The 20,777-nt window shown below is 48.4% G+C and overlaps 8 protein-coding genes across 8 annotated transcripts; 4 read left to right on the top strand and 4 right to left on the bottom strand.

Moving 5' to 3' along the window:
- Positions 1-748: 748 nt before the first annotated feature.
- Positions 749-6,303, top strand: N7481_006994 (uncharacterized protein; the record flags this gene model as incomplete). The annotated part of the gene is made up of 6 exons (XM_057266213.1): positions 749-1,675; positions 1,736-1,984; positions 2,038-2,359; positions 2,415-4,131; positions 4,195-5,213; positions 5,273-6,303. The coding sequence occupies 6 exons, from the start codon at positions 749-751 to the stop codon at positions 6,301-6,303; spliced, it is 5,265 nt and encodes a 1,754-aa protein (XP_057120414.1).
- A 985-nt stretch (positions 6,304-7,288) lies between these two features.
- On the bottom strand, positions 7,289-7,714 carry N7481_006993 (ester cyclase; the record flags this gene model as incomplete). Its single annotated transcript, XM_057266212.1, has 1 exon — positions 7,289-7,714. One exon carries the CDS (start codon positions 7,712-7,714, stop codon positions 7,289-7,291), a length of 426 nt encoding a protein of 141 aa, XP_057120413.1.
- A 2,721-nt stretch (positions 7,715-10,435) lies between these two features.
- Positions 10,436-11,006, top strand: N7481_006992 (uncharacterized protein; the record flags this gene model as incomplete). The annotated part of the gene is made up of 2 exons (XM_057266211.1): positions 10,436-10,505; positions 10,570-11,006. 2 exons carry the CDS (start codon positions 10,436-10,438, stop codon positions 11,004-11,006), a joined length of 507 nt encoding a protein of 168 aa, XP_057120412.1.
- A 372-nt stretch (positions 11,007-11,378) lies between these two features.
- On the bottom strand, positions 11,379-13,078 carry N7481_006991 (Major facilitator superfamily domain general substrate transporter; the record flags this gene model as incomplete). The annotated part of the gene is made up of 3 exons (XM_057266210.1): positions 11,379-11,790; positions 11,839-12,810; positions 12,864-13,078. The coding sequence occupies 3 exons, from the start codon at positions 13,076-13,078 to the stop codon at positions 11,379-11,381; spliced, it is 1,599 nt and encodes a 532-aa protein (XP_057120411.1).
- A 708-nt stretch (positions 13,079-13,786) lies between these two features.
- N7481_006990 (uncharacterized protein) lies at positions 13,787-15,127 on the bottom strand (the record flags this gene model as incomplete). The annotated part of the gene is made up of 1 exon (XM_057266209.1): positions 13,787-15,127. The coding sequence occupies one exon, from the start codon at positions 15,125-15,127 to the stop codon at positions 13,787-13,789; it is 1,341 nt and encodes a 446-aa protein (XP_057120410.1).
- A 1,124-nt stretch (positions 15,128-16,251) lies between these two features.
- N7481_006989 (uncharacterized protein) lies at positions 16,252-18,038 on the bottom strand (the record flags this gene model as incomplete). Its single annotated transcript, XM_057266208.1, has 2 exons — positions 16,252-17,574; positions 17,730-18,038. 2 exons carry the CDS (start codon positions 18,036-18,038, stop codon positions 16,252-16,254), a joined length of 1,632 nt encoding a protein of 543 aa, XP_057120409.1.
- Positions 18,039-18,422: 384 nt separating this feature from the next.
- N7481_006988 (uncharacterized protein) lies at positions 18,423-18,720 on the top strand (the record flags this gene model as incomplete). The annotated part of the gene is made up of 2 exons (XM_057266207.1): positions 18,423-18,638; positions 18,688-18,720. 2 exons carry the CDS (start codon positions 18,423-18,425, stop codon positions 18,718-18,720), a joined length of 249 nt encoding a protein of 82 aa, XP_057120408.1.
- Positions 18,721-19,062: 342 nt separating this feature from the next.
- On the top strand, positions 19,063-20,149 carry N7481_006987 (zinc-binding alcohol dehydrogenase family protein; the record flags this gene model as incomplete). Its single annotated transcript, XM_057266206.1, has 2 exons — positions 19,063-19,402; positions 19,452-20,149. The coding sequence occupies 2 exons, from the start codon at positions 19,063-19,065 to the stop codon at positions 20,147-20,149; spliced, it is 1,038 nt and encodes a 345-aa protein (XP_057120407.1).
- Positions 20,150-20,777: the final 628 nt, after the last annotated feature.

Here is a 20,777-nt window from a genome sequence, read left to right as displayed (position 1 = left end):
ATCGACCATACCTTCGAGCCGGTAGCTGTAAAGCAACCGGGTGCAGACGTCCTGAAGAATCACGACCGGGGATGACTTTCCGATGTTAAATTATGTACCGCTGTTATCGCTATTGATACAGTTACAAAAATACGACTGTCGAGGAGATTGCATCGCGCGGCACCGGTCGGCCTGGTCGCGCTGATGTCGCCGTCTTTCGATCTGAAGACGACACGGATAATGATAATTGCGAGACATTCAACTCTACAGTACCGCAGACAACGTTCAGCTTTTACAGATTTACCGACTAGCATGAACTCTGCGTGCAAGGCGAAGAAAACTTCAAGTCACGAAATCTCGGAAATGATGTATATGATTTCGTGGTTGGTTTTCCCAGTTTTCATATTTGCTATTGACGGGCCATGTTTGCAACAACTGAGCACGGGATAATTTCGTCGTTTCATCAACTTGAGTGTTTTCCATGATCAAACATCAGGCTATACCCCTTAGCTTTCCTGCCTAATCTCAAATTTTGTTGAGTGTTCCAAGACTAGTGAGTTGCGTGCTGTTGATTGGTTGCCGACCAAGTGGATCGTGTCCTGTCGCCTAAGGCTGCCTGGACCCTCGATGCACTAGATCCAAACCAGACCAGCTCAATTCTCACGCCTTGATACTATAAAATCACTCTTCTTCTTCTCAATGGGATATACAATATCTGATTCATCATCTCCGTCAAGGAAAATTCACAATTTTCTGATTTTTACCCAATATGACTTCTCAATTGCCTTCGGTGCCTGTAAAGCACAAGGACTTCGTCCAACATATCCAGTCCCACCAGAAGACGCCCATCGAGGAACTCGTTAAGCCTTATAATGACTATGATGCTTCAGCACGGAAGATTTATGCGCAAGACCCAGCTCATACTTTGCTGAAGAACAACCATGCTAACATTGTCCCTCTTTATGATGTTATGACTGGATCTACAGATATTCGTGTTCGAGCGCGAAATCTGAGTTCAGAAACACCTGAACACAAGCAGAAGTACATCTTACCTCTCTCCACCGACAAGCGCCGAGCCGATGGCTCGCCTGCTGTTGTTCCCACGCTCGAGGAGTTTCAAAACAATTTCGCACTTTTCACCGAAGGTGCATTGGGCGAACTCGACTGGAGTAATGTGATTGCTGCTGGCAGTGCTGTTGTGACATCTCTCTTGCCTGTGCCAGAACAGTATCGCAATTCCAAAAGAGGTCTCCGTCAATACTACCATGATGAGTTTGCACCAGCCTCGGATGTAGATTTGTTCTTGTATGGGTTGACCGAGGAGCAAGCCATTGAGAAAATAAAACATATCGAAGACAAGATCCGCAACACGATCTTGTACGAAACGACAACTATCCGCACAAAGAACACGATCACAATTGCATCCCAGTACCCCAACCGCCATGTCCAGATAGTCCTTCGAATCTATCGCTCCGTTGCCGAAATCCTCACCGGATTCGATGTGGATTGTTCCTGCGCAGCCTATGATGGTCAACAAGTTTATGCATCTCCTCGAGCCATCGCGGCGTACATCACGCAGACAAATCAAGTAGATCTCACGCGTCGATCTCCTTCGTATGAAAACCGCTTGTCCAAATACTCCCATCGTGGCTTCGAAGTGTTTTGGGCCCAACTTGACCGGTCGAAGGTCGATCCAGTATGAATACATTATACCAAAGACGATGTGGACGACTGGTGGTGCTGACTTGTGAACTAGACTATTTTTGAAAGGAGCTTTATGCGAACTGAAGGACTCGCACGACTTTTGGTCCTCGAGAAGCTCCCAAAACCAGGCGACCGTGACGATTATCTGAGGAAGAGACGCGAAGAGCGAGGAAGGCCTGCTCTCAGTGTGTATTTACAGCGTCGTCAAGGCAAGGAGTTGCGAGGCAATATCAAAGACGACTGGGAAGATGAAGTCCCGGAATGGCAAGAAGAGGACCAAATCTCAGACTACCATACATTTGTAGGTCCTTCCACCCTGTCTACGCCTTGCAAGTTAGTCTAACATTTCAATAGACCATTCCTTACGGGCGGAGATTCAACGCACGGAAGATTGAGAAGCTCCTCTACACGAAAGATCTGCTTCTTAACGCCCAATGGAATCAGAAAAAGGATCGCAAAGTTTATCTTCATCGCCACCCTGCATTCTTCGGTGAAGCTGAACATGTCATTGGAGACTGCTGTGGTTCCTGCCCCGAGCCAGTGACCGACGAAGAACTAAAAGTGGCAGAAGAGGAGAGCAAGATATACATCTCTGGCAACATCATCTTCATCAAAGACAATCCCGGTCGTCAAGAAATTGGCAGTTTCAACCCAATCACCGAGACCGACTGGACAGGTATGGCCCAGACATTCGGGTTTTGTGAAGAGCAAGATACTGACACCTACCACAGAAATGGCGTACATTGGTCGTACCGAGTTGCTCTGCCAGGCAATTGTCTCGCATAACCTGGAATCTGTGAAGAATTTCCTTGACCAGGAGGACTCAGATCCAAATCGCCGAGATTACACTGGACGCACTCCTCTGCAATTGGCCTGCATGGCCTCTACTCCAGAGATTGTTCAATGCCTCGTTGATCACGGTGCGAGACTTATCGCTCGGATGGCAGATGGCCAGACCGCATTGCATCTAGCTGCTGCGAGGGGCGCAACTGAGATTGTTCGCATTCTACTCAACAAGAGCAACCAGAACGAGGAGGCAGAGGGTCAGAAACTTGCAAATACGAAGGCCGCCCCCAAGGAAATCGATGGTGAGAATGATGAAGACGATGCCGCCCATGACGATGACGCATCGCAGACATCTGCCTCGTATGTCAAGGTGGACAAAGACGAAACGGACGAAGTGGGACTAACCTACAACACAATTGAAGAGAACGGGCTGGACCCGGACATCTACGACCTTAACGTCGCCGCCTGGGACAATTTAGCATCGCCCCTGCATCTAGCAATCCTTCATGGGCATGTGGAAACTGTCGAAGAGCTCGTTACATCTTTTGGCGCTGATGTTTTGTTGCCAATCAAGATTACGTCTGAATACGACAAGCGACCGAGAGGGGCAATCATGACTTTGGTGCTGGTGCTATCCCTCCCCTTGGATAAAGCAAGAGAGATGTCAAAGACTCTGTTGAAGCTCGGTGCTTCGCCTGCCCAAGCCGACATGTACCACCAGACTGCGCTTCAGTACATCGCTCAGTCCGACTATAACGACCTTCTTGACATCTACCAAGAGCATGACGGTCCAGGAATGCAGCGAGCAATCAGCCACCTCTCAGTCCATGGCACCTATTACTCTGTTCCAAACTCTACTTTCGCCTCGGCTTTAGTGAATGCTTTATGTGCGAAAAACCAGGTTGGAGCCAAGAAGCTTCTCGAACTAGGTGCTAAACCTAGTAATGATCTGGCGGATTGGTTGCAGGCGGTTAAATCTCAGGTGCCTGATGCAGTGCGATATGGTAGAGAGGCGAGCCTCGCGGAAGCCCAGCCCAAGCAGCCTATTGTCTACGCCATCCAAAACGATCTAGCAATGGTCGCTATTGATCTCCTGAAACGTGGCGTCGATCCCAACACGATGCAAAAACAAAGATACGATCGTGAAGAAACACTTCTAGATTGCACAAATCGATACTTAAAGGAGTTGCAGGATTCTCTGAAGAAAGAAGATCCTTCATGGCACCGCACATATGGTGTTCCAGATCCCGTCATCTTGGCACAACACGATCGCTCATATTTCACAGAATTCGATGAGGGTAGTTACAAAATGTTCGCTGCGAGAGGCCAGCTAGAGAAGGCAAAGGAAAACAACAAGAAGGCCGAACAGAAAGAAGCGGAAGACAAGGCAAAATCGTCCGAAGACAAGCCGGGCGAGGCAGAAAGGAGAGCAGCAATCATCGGGATGATTGATCAATATGAGTTGCTAAAATCCGAGTTATTATCCCGAGACGCAAAGACTTGGGAAGAGCTTCACCCCGGGGAAACACGGGAGCCTGAGCCTGAAAATCATCGAAACTGGAGAAATCACACGAAGAAACCTTCCGCGAAGGCATTCAAGATCAAGTTCTTTAGTTCACTTTCGGGTCTTTCTGATATTGCGCATGAAGGATATGTGAAACTGTATGTACACAAGGCCATGTATCCGTGGGGATTTTTGATATCACTGCTAACATATGAAACTAGCTTCGAGGCTGCATGGAGGGGAGATCTGGACACCATCAAATCTCTCACCCTCAGCATGTGGGGACCAGCTAAGGACCAACTACCGCTCCATATTTCCAAAACAGATTCCTTAGGGCTCAACTGTCTTCAAATTGCCATCTTCCGAGGCCACCTTCGCATTGCAAAGGCCATATTGCAAATACTTCGGACGCAATACAAAATAAAAGAGTATGACGCTCATCAACACTTCGAGATGGACATCGACTCAGACAACGAATCTTCCGATGGCGAGAGTCTCAACATTGTCGGTCATGCTGTGGATGAGAAATTCACATATGACAATGTCGGAGAAGTTGCGAGCCAAGTTGAGAGCGAAGTGTCACCACTTCAAGCGTTGGAGCAAAAATGCCCCGTCCAATTATTTTTGGACGAGGAACTGCCCCCAAGGGATACCTTTCGCCTTGTGGGTATGAATCATTGGAGTATGTCGCATCATCTGCTGGTTAGCAACCTTTTCCAATATGCAATTTTTAAGAACGATGTTCGGCTACTGGAGTGGCTTCTAAATGCTGGGCACGAGTGCGTGAGGAGTGATTCTTCCAGCAAGACACCATTCACTCTTGACCAAGAGGAACTTCAGCTTGCAATGTCCCTGGGGCATACTGATTGCCTCGCCATGCTTATCAAAAGTACTGCCGTGGGCCTTCCGCTCATGAAGCTGAGTGAAGAATCTGGGATTCCTGCCTGCGAGGAGCCCCACTATTACCAGGGCTTGTCAATTCGAGGCCAGAAACGCAAAGACTGGGCAGATTCTGGACGGCCAGATAATTCCAGCGAAGTCGAGAGCCCCAGTCGCCCGCCTCTCCTTATTTCCGCGTTACGAGGAAGCTTAGCCAGTACTGAGTGGTTTCTTGGCACAGCGCCCAGTCGTTACTATCTGGAATATGTTCATGCGCACTCGGAAGACGAGAATGTCAAAAGAGTTGCCGAGTCTACGCTGGGTATTGACGCAACTGTTCTCAAATGGCTCCAATCTCGAAGTGAGTTTCCGGTCTGCGACCCGAGGCAAAAACATCCATTGTACTAATTTCGGTAATAGATAACCTTGTCCTTCACTGCGCAGTGATGGCTCGCACTTCTGAAGAGTCAGAGCAACTGGTTCAGTATCTCGTTGACCAACACCCGGAATGCTTGGAAGTACGATCATCGGAGGGCCACACGCCGCTCGCACTATCGATTTCACTTCAGAAGGTTAATTTTGCGCGGATCCTGATCAAAGCCGGTGCTAACCAAGCCACTCGGGATAACCAAAAACGCAATATCCTTCACTTAGCAGTATGCTCCATTTCGGACACAGCGAGCAGGGTGCCGGAAAGGATCCGTCAGTTGGTTGACTTGATGGACGAAGAACTTGTATCCAACATGCTTATGCAACGTGCGGGTGAAAGTTCACAGACCCCCTTTGCACGATGGCTCAGTAGATATCCATTTGACCTTTCCGTCGACGCCAGGGACAAGGACGAGACTCGGTCAATCACACAAGCCTTCTTAGATATGGGACAAGCTAGCAACCAAAAGTTCTTGGAACTGCTAGATGGCACAGGCAACACGCCTGTCTATGAGTGTGTGAAGCGAGGCTTCCCTCAAGTGCTAGAACCAATTTTGGACCGACGACCTGACCTTCTCTACCGAGAGAACGCCACCGGAAGCACACCACTTGACATGGCCGTGGATGCCTGGGTTAATGCGACGACTCGCAAGGTTCCCCAGATTTCCGTCACGTCAAATCGGCACACCCAGCGGCATAGCCAGTGGCAAAACATCACCGCGCACCGACCGGAGCACTTTATCAAAAACAAGGACGGTAGAACAAAGGTACAAATTATGCTTGATCTCTGTCATAAGCGAGCACAGAAGGGTGCTCAAAAAAGGAAACTCGTGACTCTTTTCGAAGCTAATGAAGTTGCCAAACGTTTGGCTACGAAGAGAAATGACGGCGAAGAGAATGGTCATAGAGTAAACCGATATGGCAGGCGCATCGGCCGCGAAATTAACAAATATCGAGAAGACAAGGACAGTAATCTCGATGAAGTTGCTCTATGGGCGGGAATGGCTTCGAACTGGGATTAGTTTCTAGATATTAATGCTTGTTACATCTCTAGCTTTGATGTTCACCTATTGGTATCAGCTGGGCTATTGAAATCCATTTAGTATAGATCAATATCACAGCGCATAAACCAGTTTCTTCCTATGTACACGGCCTTCCCTAAGAGCAGCGATTCCAACAAAGATATTCTCTAGCCCCTTATGTAGATGAATCTGGATGTGATAAAAGGATAGGCTTTAGGCGAACGTGTTGGTCCCCACTCGGTACCACGCCAGTTCAAGTGTCCAAATTTCATCGTCACCAACATTATCAGATACTGCCTGTGTATGCACAAGATGGCATTGTTCTCTCGAATGTTCGAAGGTTCAACTGACCCGTCTGTCTTTGAGGCTTTTATCGAACAGCTTCCCCAGCACTGTGGGAATAGCCCGAGCCGAAGTCCGTATTAGTCATGGACAACGCATCCTTTCATCACTCGGACCGAATTGAACAGATGTGCTCGGAGGCTGGCGTAAAGCTGGTGTATTTGCCTCCATATTCTCCAGATTTGAATCCCATTGAGGAGTTCTTTGCTGAGCTCGAGGCCCTTATCCGGCGGAACTGGCAATTCTACGAAGATAATCCGGATCAAGGATTCGATAACTTCGTCGAATGGTGTGTTGACGTCGTTGGTGCGAGGGAGAAAAGCGCAGAGGGACACTTTCGGCATGCAGGCATGACTATTGGAGACTTATATAATTGAAAATCTATTTCCTAGTCATAAGAGCCTGAAAAGACTAGAATATAATTCGCTATGCACCCCTCTTTCCAGATCCTATTACAGCTACCTCGCCACATAATTTACCATCGGTCCTTCTCCATCAGATGGGCCTGAAAAAAGGCTGTCAATTTATGCTAGTCGTATCGCCCTACGCAATCTGTATTCAGCTTACTAATAGGTACATATTTAGTACTGTAAAATATTGTGTCGCAGAGTGATACATATTCTTGAAGCACCGTGTCGATTGCCTAATGAGCAACCGGTGGGCTCACGGCCCCAATTTGGAGCATTATCCCAAACAAATCAGGCAACCCCGTCTCCTCCACAATCATTCCATTTGTGAATCGATAAATGTTCATAGCTCGTGCCTGGACTTTCTTTCCAGAAGCCGGAGCACCAAAGAATGCGCCTTCTTGAGTTCCACGCAGAGTAAACTGCGCTACAACTCTATTGCCCTCGATGACTGTATCGTCGAGTGTCCACTGGATATCTGGAAATGCCGAGCGCATCATGCCGAGAATTTGCATGTATCCAGGCAATCCTTGCAGTGGGGTATCCGAAAATGGAACGTGGAACACGGCTGACTCGGAAACCACCTCTTGTCCTATAGTTTCATCGCCTGAATTGATGAACTCAACGAATCGTTCCATCCTTTTTAGTAGGGTGCGAGCCATTTTTTTGCTTGAGGATATGTTAAGACTTTTTTCCACAGAACAATGATTCCAATTTTGACTCACATGTAGTGATTCCGATCTGATCAAGTGGAAGGAAGTGGAAATCTCTTGTCTTGGCCAAACTTCGGGAACGAAGAATTAGTAAACATGAAATATACTTCGATCAAAACTACCCCCCCCCGGCGACTTTACAAGCACAATTGGTTCGCTCTGAATCCAAAGATTGTGGATTGAAATTTAGACACCTTCGAAGGCACCGCTCAGGGGGTCCAGGGGGGTGTGTTAAACAGGCATTAGGCATCAGGGCGGTGGAAATTTACCTTTGCTTGCAATAAATTTGAGTTTCAAGTAAATTTATCAGTTGTGTCTTGGAAGATTTCTGGAAATCGAGGCAAACTTATATCCCGAACTCCCATGTTCATGTGTATGATGCGTTTCATCGGGAAACTAGATTTCTAGGTTTTTGATGTTTGCACAGGATGAATCAGTATAAGATTTGCCTTCTCGGAAGGGAGTTAGCCAATAAGCGTGCGGCAGCTCGGAATTTCCGGGCTTGGCTCCGGTGTTTGTATGTTTTGCATGGTATGCATAAGCGCAAGATTTCGCATTTCTTATCACGGCTATACCAAAACGCGCATTATAACCCGGAATTCCCGGCAACCGCGCCGCTATTTGGTATACTGGTACAGTTTGCAAACTTTGCACATGGTGCCGCTAGCCCAGTAATATATCAATCAGAACAGTTTATATCGGCCGTCTGTACGTATTAGTATGTGATAGCCTACTTAATTCGCAAACTTGGAAAGCCTCATCTCGCATCAATTCCCGATATCAAGCTGAACTTAAATCCATTTTCGAGTATCCACCGGCGAGTGGACGATATATATTTAAGCCTGGAGTTATTGGCGAAATCTGAGTCGCTGGACCGGAATAGATCTTGAGAGCGATTCTTGGAATTTTGGAACGGAGGAAGCTTGAAACTTGAAGACGATTAACTTTGATGAAATAGGACGGTAGTATGAATGGAAAGACGGATAGGGGAGGAAGGAAGAACTTGGGATGAGAGTCTTTGATTCTCGGGAAGTAGAGCGGCCAGCTCGTATGAGCTGGAATTCCAGCTCACACATGTCACGAATTTGGGGGTATACATTCAATCCCAACCACAACGATGTAGAGCTTCAGGCGCCAATTTAATAGTGATACGCGTCTCTTGATCGCCTGAGCCAGTGAAGTATCAAGGTAGGGAGGAATTGGCCACAACGGGTCAGTTGGATCTACTCGTGAGATACCATCTTCATCCGGAGCACGTCAAATTTGATCCTTCGTTTCTGTCTCTTGGCGCTCACGACGTGGAACTCTCTATTCCGCATACATCTAGATTTAGAACGTATGGACAAACTACAAATTGGTGTAGTGATAGTCACACTCCTGAGCAGGAAATGTAACTTCAAATGATTGGGCAACAGCAAGTAATATCAATGATCCAATCGCTATATGTCATCCTTTGTGGATCTACTGATGTATTGATTTCAGCAAGGCAAAAGAATGCGCAAGATAACACATACGCAATTCGAGATGTATTGCCCTGTATCAAGCGCTCTACGGAGTAGATCTGTAAAAACAGACCCTTGGACGAGTCTATCGGCGTTCAAAGAGAACCTGCCATTCCCCGGGATGCAGAAGTCCAAAACAGCCTCGTACCTGACGGGGAGATGCGCAAGCTGATTCACTGCGCCAGAAATAAGCCGGGCTAAGCTCCATGCCTGCTCTAGTGTGCGGCCCCAGACCATCTCGCCCCCAGCCGCCGTTGCGATGGTTTCTTGGTTAGATTTATGCGCTGCTTATTACTCGACGATGATGATATTCCATGTCTCATAATTGAATGTCTGTCTCCAGCGAATTTGGATCAAAGGAGCCTTCGTAATTCAGAATTCAGCCCTATTGAATAAAGAAAAATAAACAATTACGATCGCTCAACTCTCAATTGCTTCCTCGTCATCTTGTGGAGAGACCCACATAAGATCTTCGTGCCGCGTGTCTCGAGTATGCCCAGTTTCGGCCCCAAGTCGAGAAGCTGTCGATCACACGGACTCGATCCCCATATTTGCATCAGACTTCCTCCACTGTATCCAACCATTCTACTAACTTACGCGCTATTCCATCTACCCGCGCTTGGTTTACTTCGTGCATCTCAATGAATGCTTTATTCTGTTTCACTTCACCCCGAGCTACCATCACCACTCTTTCATCTCGGTCGGCTCCTCTCTTGAGAGATCTTTATTTAGCGCCAGGCAACCCCAATTGCACCATAGATATAGTATATCCAAAATTAGTAAAGAGGACATCCGGGAAACAAAGATCCACAAGCTTCGTAAGTGACCACAGATCGCATTCGTTTCAGTTGGACTCCAGTCTAGAACCCCCGGGCCAAATGTCGATCGTTTCAACTACATTCCAATTCCGAGTGTAGATGCCTTCCTTGGAGGGAAGCAGGCTGCCGACAACTTCACCAAACGTTGTGACTTGCGATGGGTCATCATTGCGAGAGACCATGACGTGACAAGAATTGGTGATGTGCTTCTTCCAGCGCAACTTGTCCCAGAAAGCAAGATGCCCTGGTTGTATATAAAGGCTGCAAGAAACCACCATCATTGCTTCCATCCAACCCACAATCAATCGTTCTTTCCAATATCACAACATCATTACAATTCCACCATCGCAATGAAGGTTTCCGCAGTTATGACCACTCTGATGGCCGCCGGCCTGGTTGCTGGTGCTCCTCCCGCTCCAGGTACCTCATTCTCTTTCAAATATTGGACACAGTGCCGTGTTTGCTAATCCATTTCGCTTCTCAGTGCCTACTGATCTCTCTTCCATCCCGCTGCCGCCACCTCCCAGCGGCACTGAGCTGCCCCCTTCCAAGGGAGCAGATGACGGCCAGAAGCGTGACCAACTTCCTACTGGCACCGAGCTGCCGCCACCACCACCTACCGGCACTGAACTGCCTCCCCCACCGAAGGATGGCAAGGATGGCAAGGACAAGCGTGATGGGCGTCCTACTGGCACTGAGCTGCCCCCACCACCACCCACCGGTACTGAGCTGCCACCTCCAAGCTCGGATGGTCCTCCCCCTCCCAAGCCTACCGAGGATGGACACGAGAAGCGTGATGAGGAGCCCAAGGGCACCGATGTCCCTCCCCCCTCCTCCTCCTCTTCCCTCGGGCAGTGCTCTCCCTCCCAAACCCACCAACGATGGGAACGAGAAGCGCGACGAGGAGCCGAAGGGTACTGATGTCCCCCCTCCTCCTCCCTCTGGATCTGCTCCGGCTCCTCCTCCAGCTGGCACTGCCCCCCCCCTCCCAAGCCCACCGATGTTCAAACCGAAGAAGGACTTCTGGGATTGTCTAGATATTGATTTGTCATGACCTTTGTCGACGCATCAAAGTCGGATAATCAGTTCTATGGTACAATATCAGGTTCTTGTGTTAGATTTAGATGCGGTGGAATATTAGGGTGGCTGGTTTTCCTTCTAATTGACTGCCGTTAGACGGTAAGTATTTATATTACTCAAACGCCTCGATACACTCGCTACTCAGGGATCGAATTATTGCGTCAAAATCGACTTAATCAAATAGATGTAACTGAAGATCTTAATTTGTTTGTTTTAAGCCTCCGTTGTCTGCTTCAAAACATTGGCCCCTCTCTCTATCACCACATCGCTCTTCCAGGTTTTGAAGTCTCGGGTAGATAGATTGAGCGCGAACATTCGATCAATTTCCATAGGCGACCTGTCTTTCATCTCAGGGATGGTGAACCAGGTTACGACGTAGCCAATAGCCGCAAATGCTGCCATGACAAATCCAGTCTTTCCCCGTAGGTTACCAGAATCCGGATTGTAGATGTATGGGAGGATGATGGAAAAGACTCCAGTAGCTACTCCGCTAACAAACCAACCCACCCCTTGTGACTTTGAACGTAGTGTGAGCTCTGAAGTTTCAGCGGCAACAACGTGGGATGCTGGCCAAATTCCTAGACCGCACACCATAGTTATGACCATCATGCTGACGGCAGTGTACCTAAAGTTCGGTTAGATTGAAGGGGAAAAATTTTTGTATGAGACATACCAGATAGTTACTACACCGGTGAAGCATCCGGCGATCCCTAGAGCGAGCCACAAAACAAACGCTGCTCCCAATGTCCATAGAATGAGAATGCGCCTTCCGAGTGCGTTCAGTGTGAAAAGACTGACACCATTCGCAATCAAACCTAACCCAATTCCCAGAATGAGAAAGATCAAGCTGTTTGTCGCGCTCATGCCCACCATTTGCATGAAATAGGACGCGCTGGCCAGAAGCTGTAGTCCGAAAAATTGTGGCAGAGCGCTTGCAAAACATACTATGAACGTCCTGCGGCGATTTGCTGGCCCTTTAAAGCAGTCGGAATATGTTTGTGTTTCGCGTTCCTCCTGTTCTGCTTTAATTGAGGTTTGCAAATCCTCAATTGTCTTCGCAGAGTCCATATTTCCGGTATCAAGCTTACACTGCATTTTCAATGCCTTGTCGAATTGCCCCCGTCTTAAAAGCCATGTCGGACTTTCAGGGAGCACCCAGGAGACGAAAAAGGGCACCGCTGAAAATGCCCACTGTGATGCAAAGCATATTCTGTACGATTCAGCTCCAGGATGTTTGAGCGAGGTATACACCACGATCGAGCCTATCAGCTGACCCAGAAGCGTAAAGATCGGTAGAAAGGCGATGATCGGCCCACGAAGCACGACAGGGAGTACTTCTGACATGTACGTTTGAATCATGCAGAGCAACATTCCGATCGTGACCCCTTGTAGTAATTTCCCGGTGAGAAAAAGACCTCTACGAGAGTCCATGTCCGGGTGAAGATCACAAAGATATATAACAACTCCCGCAACGGCTGATAGGAAGGACCCCGTTGCTAGCGACAGTCTGCGACCTCCTCGATCCTGGTAGTAACCCCCGATAATCGCCCCGACCATCATTCCAATGGGACTTGCCGCATTCCAGAGCGAAAGCCATTCGGAGGGAATAATATATTTGCTATTCAGCTCGACACCAAAGCGATGTCTAGTAGGAATCGTCAGCCTAGGTATGATCCGGTGTGTTGGCAGGGAACGTACTGAAAGGCTGGCATTGAAGCAACATTCGCCACAATTACCAAGTCATATCCATAAAGCAGGATGGCGGAGCTCAGCGCAAGATTGTATCCCACCACTTTGGGCCATTTCTTCAGGGAGTGCCACAGCGGGACATACCCCTGACTAGATGTATTGGTATCGGTAGAAGATACATCTTCAATAAACTCCTCGGAACGCTTGTCTGTGGACTCTTGCATGATTATTTGATCACACTGGGTAAGTTGAAGACAATGTCGCGGTGGTCCGGAGTTGAATTATAATCGAATTCCGCCCGCACAGACAAGGAGGGGTGAGCGAGGCACCGCGGCTCCATCTGTTCGGTTGGCGTTACATGAGCTTGGACATGATGCAAGCAACTCTCTAAGCGAGCACTCGGACGGAAGAAAACAAACTCCGTCCAAAACCGTCATATATGAAGAATAAGCTGCTGATGTATTCGCTCTGGGGAGCTCTACTGCCGATCACTACGCCAATCAGGTTTCGAAGTAGGCTTCCCCGCACGAATGCCAAGTGGGTCCCACAGACCATGATTCGTGTTAGATATGTCCTGGATCATGGCAAACGCAAGGTTTGCGGGGCTGGGTCAGAATTAGGATATATCTGCGGTTTAGTAGGCTGTACTGTATATTACTTCACGGTCTAACGTCAGCTGATCGGTCATACTATTGGCCATTTTCCAATGGAGCATATTCTTATTTTGGAACTAGAGAGGGAGGAGCTATATTTGATCTTCCACTGCCTTTTTGTTCCCGAACGACGACACAGGTGCAATAGCTGGTGCTGTCCATGATCAATGGTGAGCGTCATCCCGTGCTAATGGTGCGATCTCCACCGGTGATCGAGCCTCTCTCATCCGCTCTAACTTGGCCAACTGTTTCCTGGTACTGCTTATCTCTGTCTCTAGCTCACAGGTCGATGCAATTCGATATTTTAAGGCGAGTATTGCGGCCGAGATTATGAGCAAAGCGATACCGACCAGATACGACCACTGTCCTACCTGCTGCTCCGATTCTTGGTTTGAACCCCCCTGGCCCATCGTTATGAATCCACCACTCTATCCAGACAATAAACGCAACGGTCGTAAAGGGACTGATTATCATGCTGAACAATAACCCGAAAAGGATCAGGCAATCGAAGGTGACGCGGATTGCGGCCTTGATGAAGCGGATAGTTAAGGCTGGACGGACTTTCCTCCAGATCGAAAGAGCTTTCGCGGATGGTCGTTCCATTCCTTTCTCCAAGGTGAGCTCGCTGGTTGATTTTGACAGAGCATCACGAAGGTCACCCTTGAAACTGTTCCACATGTTCCTTCGTTCCCTCCAGATGACGATAATCTGAGCCGACGGAATGTTTGAGCGATATGGTAGCCATTTGAACGTGAGATGAACAAAGTTGAGGATAACAGATAGACCAACTAAGCTGTAGATGTATCGCTTTGAATATATTACCTTATTGATGAATTTGTTCGGGTTGTCAAGCTCTGAATCTCTAGTTGCAACCCAAGACTCTAAGCTGGTAGGTTGCCGCAGAATCTGACTAGAGTTGAAACAGGGATTGAAGCAGAGATCTCCGAGCTCATTCCATCGGGATATATTCGAGAAGGTTTCCCATACACTTTCATTCCAAGACGAAGTTCGCCAGGATGCCTGCCAACCATCACTAGAGGTTTCATCGAATGGCGGAAGATCGGGATAGCAAAACATGTATTGGGTCGGAGTTTTGGACTTTTGTTTCGAGTATACCAGTGCGCAAATTCCACCGGCCAGCATGAGAAGGTTCCATAAGCAAAACAGAAGAGCACGGGCTCTTTGATGACCAGAAAAGTATCGTGACCAACACATCAGGGGCAAGAAGACGAGGTAACCCGTAACGACAATAGCAAGTACAGCATCGCCATCAAGCTCGAGCGCGCCCGGGGAGATCGACAAAATGTTCGTGTCTGTCACTATCTGAGGAAAGCTTTGTTGAAGCGTCGTATTCTCTGCGACATATGGAATTGTGACATCGGATAACTGCTGGAACTTTTGTGGGCTCGACACGAGAATAAAAGATTGGATAGAGGCAGTTCCTGCGTACGTCGCTGCGGCCCCCAAAAATACATCGCTCAGCCATCCAGTCCATCGTGTCAAGATTGAGACCGCAAGCAGGGCGTAGAATAAATATCGCGGACACGAGTCATAAATAGTGCTGATTGGGTAGAAGCACACAGCCTCTTGGGCCACGAACAGGGGGCTGCTAGTGTTCATCTGGAGATCTGCATGGTCATGAGTACCCTGCCAGTGTTGCGGAAATACCAAGTGAAGAATTTGACGGATTCGCTTGATTCCAGGCACTCAAATTTCTAACTTTTCGCCTGCCACGGCGGTCTATAATTGCTGCCTCGGAGAATGTGGATACTCGACGAGGTGTCGACGTCATATACTCCCCGCTGCCCGTTTGAGCGTAGCAATACAGTTACATAATCAAGACTGCTACTGGTGATGGATATTTAAATCACTAGCAGGAAATCCAGGTTCAAAGAAATTATCATTCAACTATTTAATGTCTATTTATGAAAACTACATAGCGAAAATCTCCAGCTCCAAACTTGGGGCAGCCTTTTCTAACCTTGACAGGCCCCGAGGTGAAACATCCAGTTCGCAAAGCAAGGCATCACCCGTTCTACAATAGATAAAATGAGAAAACGAGCTTCACGAGAAAATATATGATACGCGTACCCCCCATGCCTGTGTTTGTAGTCCATTCAATATTTGGCTTTCGGCGAGGCAAGCTAGTTCTTTTATTTTTTTCACTTACCTCCCATCGCGGACAGGTGTGGTGACTTGGTCTCAGATGGTTTACACATAGATGACGATTGCACAAAATGCAGACGCCATGTGTGCGAACGGAGGCGTTATTGCAATTTTCAAAGTCACATAGCACAGCATCGTTGCCAACAATTTCCCAGTCACTTGCAGACATTTCGCGGGAAGGGCGATCCGGACATTTATTTATGTCCAGTTGTGTCTTGCTGTTATGATGAATCACGTGGATACTTTATTTTGCTGGTGTTTCGGAAGAAACCCGTACTACGCACACCGCCAATTAACTAGCATATGATGGCTGCGTCCACTTCTTAGCTTCTGATTCACCGGTTTTTGGTCCAGGTCAGCTTAGATCGCACTAAAGTCGAATGTGGCGGTAGCCAATGAAACGTGGTGGTGCTATAACCCTTGCGTAAGGCTTGTGAAGTCTATTCATGATTGAGGATTATTGACATTAGTTGATAGATTAGGTTTACCGATTTCATGACAGAACTCCCATCACTAGAGCACGTCGCAACTCGCAGCTTGCGTTTTCGATATTGCAGATTCTAGCCCGGCAAACGGGTTCACGACACTGCAGGATTTTCCGTGAGCATTGTAGGCCCTAGCTGCATATCCTCTGTTAAGCAGTACCAAGGTCCCTGCGGCCCGTCTAGCTTGCTCCAGAACGTCACAGAAAACAAAGGGGATTGTCCCTGGTCCGTCTGAGAAGCACCATCCACACTAAAATCATGAATTCGAATCTGCCTCGGGGGTGGGTGACCCTCCTCGAGAGCTGCCTGTGGAGTTGAGTCCAGATATAATCGTTCAAGCTCTTTCATTCGATACGAGATCGAGTTGTAAGGTTTCGTGGTTTCTAGCAATTCAGGTTGAGCAATGCGACTTCGCAGATCGAGCCCGTGTCGATCAATATGTGACCAACTCGACCTCCAAGCAACAGAATGCAAGGGGAAGGCCATTCCGAAATCCAAACTGAAGGCTTTAGACAAATCATCGGTGGATCGGGTAGCGTCGGAGGATAAGTTGGACAGTCGCGTCATCACAGCCAAATCGTACGCGGAGCGATTGGTGGCCCAGTCCATGGGGAAACATTCTTGTTGATAGCTTCCAATTTGGCAGTCAAAGCCGAACGACATAATTTTAACGGCGTCAGCTGCTCGCTGTTCACTTTCAGTCCATGTCCGCTCTTTGCAGCGAACCAAATCGTCGAATTTGGAGTTCCATTGCGTCCGATCATATGTTACAAGCTCTTTGATGATAGATAATTGCGTGTCAGAGCGTTCTTGTTGGTTAAATGGTGAATCGTATTGCTGGAATTGCAAGCTTGCGGAGGCAATCAAGTCAAGAAGGGCGACCCTGGCTTCTTCAATCGACTCAAAGCTTTCGGGTAGAATGACATTTCCTTCGGCGTCGACTGGATTTAGTAACAGAGTGGTGCCCATATCTACGTCCCATTGAAAAGAATTGATGTTAAAGAGTGAAAGGAGTGGCCCGATTTCCGTTTCCATGAAGTTAGCCTCGTGTGAATCGTATTGTTTGCCCCAGGGCCGGCCGAGTTGTTTGCGACTCGTTTGGCGCCAGGAGTTCAAAAGGTTGATCCCACTTCTTATATGCGATGCAGCGGCCTCGAGGTTTCCCTGGAAGTATTCAAAGCATATGAAAAGAACATTGACGATAGCAACTAGTTGAATGTCATGAGGATCCGTCGTGAGCTTTTCTATCAGGTAGCGAATAGCCTTATTATATAATTTGTTCGGTAGCCCCGGTGTTAAGGCATTTTGGCGTAAAGGTTGGAGCTTAGCTGCTGTGGCTTGCTCATGGAGACTACCGAGGGCTGCGATTGCTTGGCGAATGGTAGGCTCGGCAAGACTGAGATGCAGAACACTGCTCTGAAAGAATGTTTGTTGAAAGTTGCCGGCAAGTTGTGGAGCCGTGCGCAGAAAAAAAAGTTCCAAGGCTTTCGCAGTGGTTGAATCGACCTCCGGTGATGGGGCCAGGGTTCGAGGTAGCGGTACAATGACGGAAGAGGATGATTTAGGCGTACCATAAGCGCAGATTCGCCCGCCGAGGAGGCATCTATGTCTATCAGCTGGAGGGATTCTAATTTTGGCCTATGACTGAGGAGACCAATCAGACACGCAAGGCCAGGGTGTCTAGACTTGATCATCACAGCCAGGATATAAGAGTAAAGGACCATACCGGGCGCACACGGGCTTCTCCTCGTCACATTTAACGTGACGAGCCCTGTGGGAAGATTCAGTGGCGAGTTAGGTTTTATACCGGCAGGGATAACGAACTTGCATGTAAGGCAGCCAGAACGGACTTTTGGCTTGCTCGCACGCTGTCGAGACATCGAGTTGGGTTTTTTCACGACTCGCAATGTTCTTTCGTTGTTGAAGAGCTACGCACAAGGTGGGGAGGGGGGAGGCTTGGCTGATCAGTCAGCGTGGAATGTATCACCGCCCCAAAAATGCAGGATGTAGCGTCAAAAGAGGTTATCAAATTGTTTTCTTAAAGGTAAGAAGATTGCCATTTTAGTTGGAGATTTTCAAATTTGAAGAAATAAATTGGAATCTGCCCAGATATTCCAAGTTGTACGAAGTGAGGGGGATGCGCAGCGTAGATCAGGAGCCCTGGAGTGGCTTAAGCCTCATGAGTGATCGGCGATTGGTTTGGCGGGGCTGGTGAGGCTGTGCCAGATGACACACACCCTGAGGAAATGAGCTTTTCCCCCACAATGGCGCCGTCCATTGAGCTCAAATCGTACTGCAGCTTATTTGACCCGAATCAGACCCGCACGAAGCTGCCGCAGATGCACTCGGGGTTGTTATTTTGGCCACACCAATCGTTCATTGATCCCGAGGATAAGCAAGCTGTCAAGCTCAGGGGCAAAATTATCCCTGTCCGAGATGTTTGCCATGTCATTTCAACAGGCTGGAAGCGCTGGAAGTTTGTGTGAGCAAGGTATGTCGACGAAATCCCTCGAACGACCCATCATGTAGAATAATATCGACCCGATTGCCATTGCCGATTAACCTGGCAAAGAGAATACTTGCCAGGTACTGCTCAGGTAGGCGTGATTGTAGGACGGAGTACGTGATTGGGCCCAGCTATCCTGGTGGGCGCAAGTACATGCTGTCGAGAACAACATTTGAACCAGGCTACCGACGAGCGATGGTGTGACACGATGGTCTTGGATGGGCTCTTTTGATTGAAATCTTGGTTTCTGATCTTATGCCTTGCATAAAATTTTATAACGTCATGGATAATTCGAGAAGATCGCTGCTCTTACAAATCAAAGTGGGGAGCTTCTGTGATAAAGAAGCGGTGCAAGCTGCCCTTCACCCCCGCAAAACAGACCATCACAATTTAGCATAATGAAAGAAGCAGTAATCGACAAGGACACCGGGGTGACAATCCGCGATGTCGACATCCCTGTTCCCCAGCTAGGACAAGTCTTGATCAAAGTGATTGTTTCAGGAACCAATCCAAAAGATTGGAAATTGCCAGTTTGGCTATCGGATGCCCCGCCTGCCAACCAAGGAGATGATATTGCTGGGTTTGTTGAGGCTGTAGGAGAGGGCGTCTCCAAGTTCAAGAAAGGAGATAAGGTGGCCGCTTTCCATCAGATGATGACCCCTGCGGGAAGCTATGCGGAATATGCGATCGCTTGGGAGCACACAACCTTCCATATCCCGGAGAAAACTAGTTTTGAAGGTATGGAATTCACCGAGGACTATGCTTGGATAATAATTAACCTCAACAGAGGCTGCCTCTATTCCACTTGCCGCAATGACATCCGCTCTGGGATTGTTTCAAAGATTAAGTTTGCCCGTTCCGTGGCATCCCGCGACTGAGGCGTTACCCCTGGTTGTGTATGGCGGTGCATCGGCGGTTGGGGCCTTTGCAATCAAGCTGGCTCAACTCTCAAATATCCACCCCATCATCGCAGTGGCCGGTAAAGGCGCACCATTTGTGGAAACCCTCATTGACAGATCCAAGGGGGACACCATAATTGACTACCGCGAAGGTGACAACGCCGTCCGCGAGAAAATCCGAAGTTCTGCCGGCGGTCTTCCAATCCACCATGCCTTCGATGCGGTTTCCGAGAAGGGGTCATACCAGAACCTGGGCGAGGCCCTCACTGTGCCGGCAAAGATCACGGTCGTTCTACCCGGTAAAGACTATAGCGATCTTCCGAAGGGAGTCGAGGCCATAACCACGAATGTTGGAGCGGTTCACCAGTCCGCAGAACCGGGACAGACAGTGGGCGACATCGAGTTTGGTGCTGCATTCTTCGCCTTTTTCGGAAGAGGTTTGGCACAGGGATGGTTCACGGGGCATCCCGTCGAGGTGCGGCCTCGTGGGTTGGCTGGTCTCGAAGGCGCATTGAGAGACTTGCGGGAAGGGAAGGCTTCGGCAGTCAAGTATGTAGTGCGTCTCGCCGACACGCCAAATCTGTAGGAACTATTGCAAAGCTTGTCACTTGAGTTTGGCGGACGCCGTCGGAAACGCGTCCGAGGGTGACATTTTGGCTGCAGGAACGAATCGACCGTTGGAACTAGCTTCTGCAGGTTAGTCTGAAGGGGAAATAATAGAATTAAAATTAAAATTAAATAAATAAATAAACAAAAAAAGTCTCGGCACGTAATAGGATTGAGATTATCTCCGGGAAATCCAACTATGGAACAAACGACGGGATGCCATTATTCATCTGTGTATAGTGAAAATGCCACTTTAATTTACTTCTGCGAACCACTCGGACATTGGATTTTCGCACGTGGAAGACACGGTGGGAAAATCGTCCGACGTCCGAAATCTTATCGCTTTAGCGAGGGAGCTAGCAGATCGCGTAGTGGGGTTCGTCCGAAAGAGATCTGGTCACCCGCTTTGCAAGTGTATAATGTTGCATATCGCGAGCTTAGTGCGCGTTGATCGGCATGCTGCTGAATTCTCGCGAACGGCGTGGGTTTCCTATTCGGCATGATTGGGCTGGCTGATCAGCGCCCTACGCGAGAAGCTGGGAAGACGCGCCCAAGAATATAAATCCTCCGATCGGCATGCCTGTCATACCTTCTGTGAGAAACAAAAT

The sequence above is a fragment of the Penicillium waksmanii genome, assembly GCF_028829765.1.
Source record: "Penicillium waksmanii strain IBT 27052 chromosome Unknown utg000007l:1.0-4314555.0:1.0-4317578.0, whole genome shotgun sequence".
Classification (NCBI taxonomy): domain Eukaryota; kingdom Fungi; phylum Ascomycota; class Eurotiomycetes; order Eurotiales; family Aspergillaceae; genus Penicillium; species Penicillium waksmanii.
Note: the sequence above shows the minus strand (reverse complement) of the source record. Positions and strands in the feature narration are given on the sequence as shown.